At 40.9% G+C, this 5,311-nt stretch overlaps 1 protein-coding gene across 1 annotated transcript; it reads right to left on the bottom strand.

Annotated features, from left to right (window-relative positions):
* Positions 1 to 3,221: 3,221 nt before the first annotated feature.
* LOC138008846 (uncharacterized) lies at positions 3,222 to 5,066 on the bottom strand. Its single transcript, XM_068856133.1, has one exon. The coding sequence runs from the start codon at positions 4,860 to 4,862 to the stop codon at positions 3,699 to 3,701; it is 1,164 nt and encodes a 387-aa protein (XP_068712234.1). The 5' UTR covers positions 4,863 to 5,066; the 3' UTR covers positions 3,222 to 3,698.
* Between the last annotated feature and the right edge of the window lie 245 nt (positions 5,067 to 5,311).

The raw sequence follows: 5,311 nt of genomic DNA, 5'->3' as shown, positions 1-5,311 counted from the left end.
TCTGATTAGTTCAGTTCGGGGTTCGTACCTATTGTGTTTTGTCCTCGCAATTACATTGATTTACGACGGGTAATCGAAACTCGCTTCATTATCCTGGTGAAATTAAAGGGAAATACATATCCCAACTGCATGAATGCAAAATGCATTACGGCGGTTACCAGTTACATGCGCAGTCAACAATTCTTTGTTATGAGATCGAATCCCAGTTTATCGTCATCACACGGGTTATCAGTCACAAGCGCCCCTCAATGACCTTTTTTCATTTTTCGAAACTAAATTTTGGGTGGACGTCAATCAAATGTTTGATTGACGTCCATTCAAATTTGGTTTCGAAAAATTAAAAAAAAAGTCGTTGAAGGGCGCGTGTGACTGATAATCCCTGTAATGACGACAAACTGGCAGTCTTTCTAATTGAAAGAAAACTACGGTGACAAACATAAGGCTAAACAAGCGCATACCTGAAATGCATATACCTAATACACATGTAAAACTTATTAATAAAGATACAGCTTTTCGATGGTAACGTCTTCACTTAAGGATGGCGGAAGATCACGAAATGAATACGTTAAATGAATACGTTAGCAGCGAAAATTTGTATCTTTATGGGGATATATTCTCTTTTGTTTTCATTGTTTCTTGTATATCTTCGTATTGTATTACCTCCTTTTGTTACTACAGTATCAATATTACCTCATAAGCTGCTCAAATTATTGTTATATATTTCAAAAAATTTAGCTAACGGTAACCGTTACTTCTGAAGATGTATGAAGAGACATACAAAAAGACGTCAAGCCCCTAAAAATTTATTTCAGTTGTGAGGATTGTTTAGCCTCATGTTTGTCATCGCAGTTTGCGTTCGATTTCTAATCAAGGTTCGTCGGCCAAAGACGAAAAGTATCTTTCCTACAAAGGAGTGGTTTTTCAAAGACAAAATCAACATTGCTTTGCTTTGATAAACAGAGGCAACAGCAAATCGAAAGTAGTTGTGAGCAGGGGCCCGTTTCTCGAAAATCCCGAAACTTTACGGTCCATTTTCGGGTGTCACAATGTCTTCTGTATCTCAAGAACAGAGAGGATTTAAGTCGTCAAACTTTACAGACACGTTTCTTTTAATTGGCTTAAAACAAGTTGAAAGGTCGGCCTTCCAAAACAAGTGGTTAGCAGTTTCACAAACGGTCAGTGTAAAACGCAGACTGCAGACTGCAGACCGGGGGTAAAATGCAGACTGAGGTTATAATTTAACTGTTGAAAACGCCCAAACCCATTAGAAATGCTAAATATTGTTGTAGGCCTAATTAGGCCTAAGGTTAGCATTTCTAAGGCGTTTGGGCTTTTTTAACAGTTGCGTTATAACCTCAGTCTGAATTTTACCCCTGGTCTACAGTCTGCATTCTGCGTTTTACCCTGACCGGTTTCACAAATGGCTTTTCGGGCCCGAAAACGTTTGGGAACTTTCGAAAACCCAGAACGGATCTGCCACAGTCAGGTGGGACACTCTATGACAAACACACAACAATGCGTTACACTGACAAGGTGAAGACACTTCATGACCGCGACTGTCATTAAAAACGAACAAATCCCGAACAAGCGCTCCGGATCAAATAGTTCTATGGAGTTACTAAACACTTCAAACGATATACTTAGGGAGCATGAAACGATCAATTATCGTCTCCCTGTTCGGCCCCAAAGTTTTTTTGTTATGTATTTACCATGAAGTGTCCTACCTGACTGTGGGGGTTCCTGGGGGGGGGGGTTCAGTTCCAACCGTTCGGAAATGCGCTCTTACGCTTTGCTTCCGATTAATCCCCGGTCCTTCACGGCCACAGTATACAAACTGAACGGCCGCATGATATCAAGCCCACAATTTAATGCAGTTTCATTATTTCAGTTCATTTCATTTGTGCATAAGGGAAAAAGCCTTCAAGTTTCAAGAGGACCGTAATAAAAGCCCATTCGAACGCAACTCAACGTCCGGTAAGCTTGTCTTTATTCTGGATACATTCTTTGATCCATAATAGCTCATTTCTTACTATATATAAATCTTTATGCATATCAAATACTTATGTTATATCTTAATTAACTTAACTACTTTCCGAATTAAGGTAGATAAGCCGTTTTCCTTGAGAGCACACAACAAAAATGAATTCGATAAGAGTCTTTCTCTATCAATATACGGTCTTGCCCCATCGCAGTCACAAGTGGGCTTATTTTTAGATACACTTTACGCGCAAAAACAAACAAAGGGCCGCCAATTTTAACCGAACAGACGAAGCGATGTCACGCGTGACTGCTTTTGCCACGCTTTTTCAGGGACATAACTGATTTTCGCGGGAACGTGTATTCTAAAAATAGACTCATTTGTCACTGTACTGGGGGGGCCCACCCATGCTAAAAGAACACTAGTACTCTTATCTAATTTGCACACAATAAATACATAAAACTACGATACTCTCATTACATTTTTGTTTTCGTTTTTGATCAGTTAGGCATAAACCACTGATGTGGATGATGAACTCCTTTGTTTGGGTGTATTGGAGGGGATTCTATCTGGCTGCTGTCATAAGTTATTTCTCAAGCATATAGGTTGGAGTTCTATAGGCTGAGGTTTCCTTAAGTGTAGCTATGATCCTCGCAGTAATGAACGCAATTTTAGCAATAGCTTAGAGAAGCCTGAAAAACCGCTGCGACGCTCTGACCAACTGCGCTATGAAGCCACTGACGTAAGGAGCTGGTCATTTGTGGCTTCTCATGAAATGAATGAACCAACGCGCGAATGAAATGATTTATGAAATGAGTCATACATTGAACTGCGGATATGAAATCAAGTGGAGCTATGATCCTCGAAGTTATGAACGCAATTTTAGCACTGAAAACTGTTTTTACTCGTAGAGATTTCTTTATTGATGGAGATGTTGAAAGCTGTTTATCAACGCACAACAATACCCTTTCTTGGTATTTTCACAGTTGTCATGTGATTTCAGACGATCGCAGACTATTGTAGATCCTAGTAGATCGGCGATAATCACAGAGGATGCCAAAAAACGGTCATCTTAAAAGTGTTAGTAAATGGTTAATCTTATTGGCCTTCAATAGCGTCTCTATTAACGAATAAATAGGCCATTTCCGAGTTCATGTCTGCCTCCTCTTCAAAGCGAGTCTAAGTCCGAAGTTTTTGTTTTGAAAATTAGTTTTTATTCATATGTAAAGTAGAACTAGTAATTACCATCACAAAAACTTGGCACCTAGACTCGCTTTGAAGAGGAGGCAGACATGAACTCGGAAATGGCCTATTGCCTGACGTTCAGCACGGTTAAACACAAAACACAGGCCGTATGATTTGCAACAGGCTATGTCATGCGAGTGCAACAAGTGGAACAAAAACATTTCCTGAGCAACATACCGTCTTTCCACATGCGCGTACAACTTTTGTACATTATTTCCCGTTGTTTGCAAGTCTGTGACTTCAAATTAGCAAATTTGTACTTACATAGAAAGGTCTTTCTATAATTCAGACAAAAAACTAATTAGGGTAACAGTTAAACTGTATCAGGGTTTACATAAATATGCGTCTAAACTAAGAGCTGCTACTTCCACTGTCACCCTCCTGGATTCTCTAAGAAATGCGCTTTTAAACTGCTATAGCCATTGCGGCAAACACAGTACAGAAGTTTCTTCGTTCCAAGTTTAAACAAGTTTATTCACACATACGCTTCGGATACAACATGAATATAGTACTCAAACTCTGTGGTGGACGCAAACTTTGGTCTTTTATACCCATTGGGGTAACGTTTCCGGCACACGACGCTCTGGGGCGAGTTGTTTGGTCGAAATGCATCGCAGAGAACTCTGTATTGTTGCCACGGAGGAGTTGCCATTTCACTCCATCTCTGTCTCGTGGGGCTGGAAGGGAGAGAACTCGCTTTAAGATGTGGGAAACGTGAATGAAATGGTGCAAGGCCGTGGGGACAGTGATTCTGTTCTGCTTGCCACGCTGAGGGTTCTAGCCGAAACGATGTTCCGTTGACGTTAACACTTTTATCGCCTTTGCGGTTTTCATAAACAAGCGTTCGTACGGACGATCGTCTGGACATTCTGTTGGGGGTAGTGATCGGAGGTTTTGTACCAGAAAAATTGCTGTCAATACTTTGGAAACTCGGCTGGCTCGGCATGAACTTCCCAGCCGCCTTTTCGAGCTTGCCACGTGGGTCTCCAATGTCACTTGTTGCATCATCCTCGCTGCCATCACTCGGACTCGGTAATTGCTGTTTCTGTTTATTTCTCGAACTCGATTCATTGGAATCTGTGCAGGTTCGCCAGGTATCTTCCCCTAAAACCTCAAGATTAGAATATCTCGTGCTTGCTTCAAGCCTCCTGCCACACTTTTCGATGCCCTCGTATCTGCATTCTTGAGACAAAGTTAAGGTATCCTTGGCAACCTCGTTCTTGTTTTCTATCTTTTCTGGTTGCATAGTATTCCCACGGACCCTTTGCAAATGACCTTTAAAAGAAGAATTCGGGCTTACACTTTTGACATATTGTTTATATACCTTTCTAAGCTCGTTCTCACTATTTGCTGTCCTTTCACTGTCGCTTAGATATATTACCTTGAAGCCGGAGTTTATCCTTGCCAGATCGCTCCGGTAATGATGGAAATTCTGAATATGCTCGAAGCAATCAGGCACGAAGTCGTGAATCAAATCTTCGTATTTCTTTTCCACAACAAGGTCGCCCCTTGTGCTTGGTGCTTCAGCAGTGCATTTTGCTGATCTTCTCAGATGCTTTCTCCTATAGTCGGTTCTGAACGGAATGACAACGTGCGGAAAGCGTTCTTCATTCTTTGAATTTGCGCTCTGCGTCGACATTCCTCAAACTGTGAAGCGTCTCGTTTGCGCGGCGTCAATGGCCCGCGATTGACGCTAAACATACAGTCCATTTCTTCGGCGAGCTTCTCTCTTTAAGACGCTTGTTTGTGAAATTTGAACGAACTCGAAGCCATCTTACACTCTAAATCAGCAATTAAAATGGAGCCCCCTTCTTGAAATCCTACTTTAGCAACGCGAGTATTGTGTATTTAGAGCGAATTGGTGATTAAAACATGCGATTTTTTCATTAAGTAAACAAGACGAAAAGTAAACTTCCTTATACATTGATAATTTGACAAGAGATTCCTGTAATTACGAGATTAGTGTGTCAATTTTTTCTTAGCTCAATGTGCTTCAACCAAAATTGCATGATTGGCTTAATTATTGGGGAGGGGTGTGTGGGTAAAAGTATGTTTTCCTTGATTGGGAAACTAAACAAACGTTTCTTT

This window comes from Montipora foliosa, chromosome 6 (genome assembly GCF_036669935.1).
Source record: "Montipora foliosa isolate CH-2021 chromosome 6, ASM3666993v2, whole genome shotgun sequence".
NCBI classification, from domain to species: Eukaryota; Metazoa; Cnidaria; class Anthozoa; order Scleractinia; family Acroporidae; genus Montipora; species Montipora foliosa.
This window is presented reverse-complemented; position numbering and strand designations above follow the sequence as displayed.

Coding starts and splice junctions, on each gene's coding strand:
- LOC138008846 (XM_068856133.1), bottom strand. CDS start 4,862: ATGTCGACGCAGAGCGCAAATTCAAAGAATGAAGAACGCTTTCCGCAC.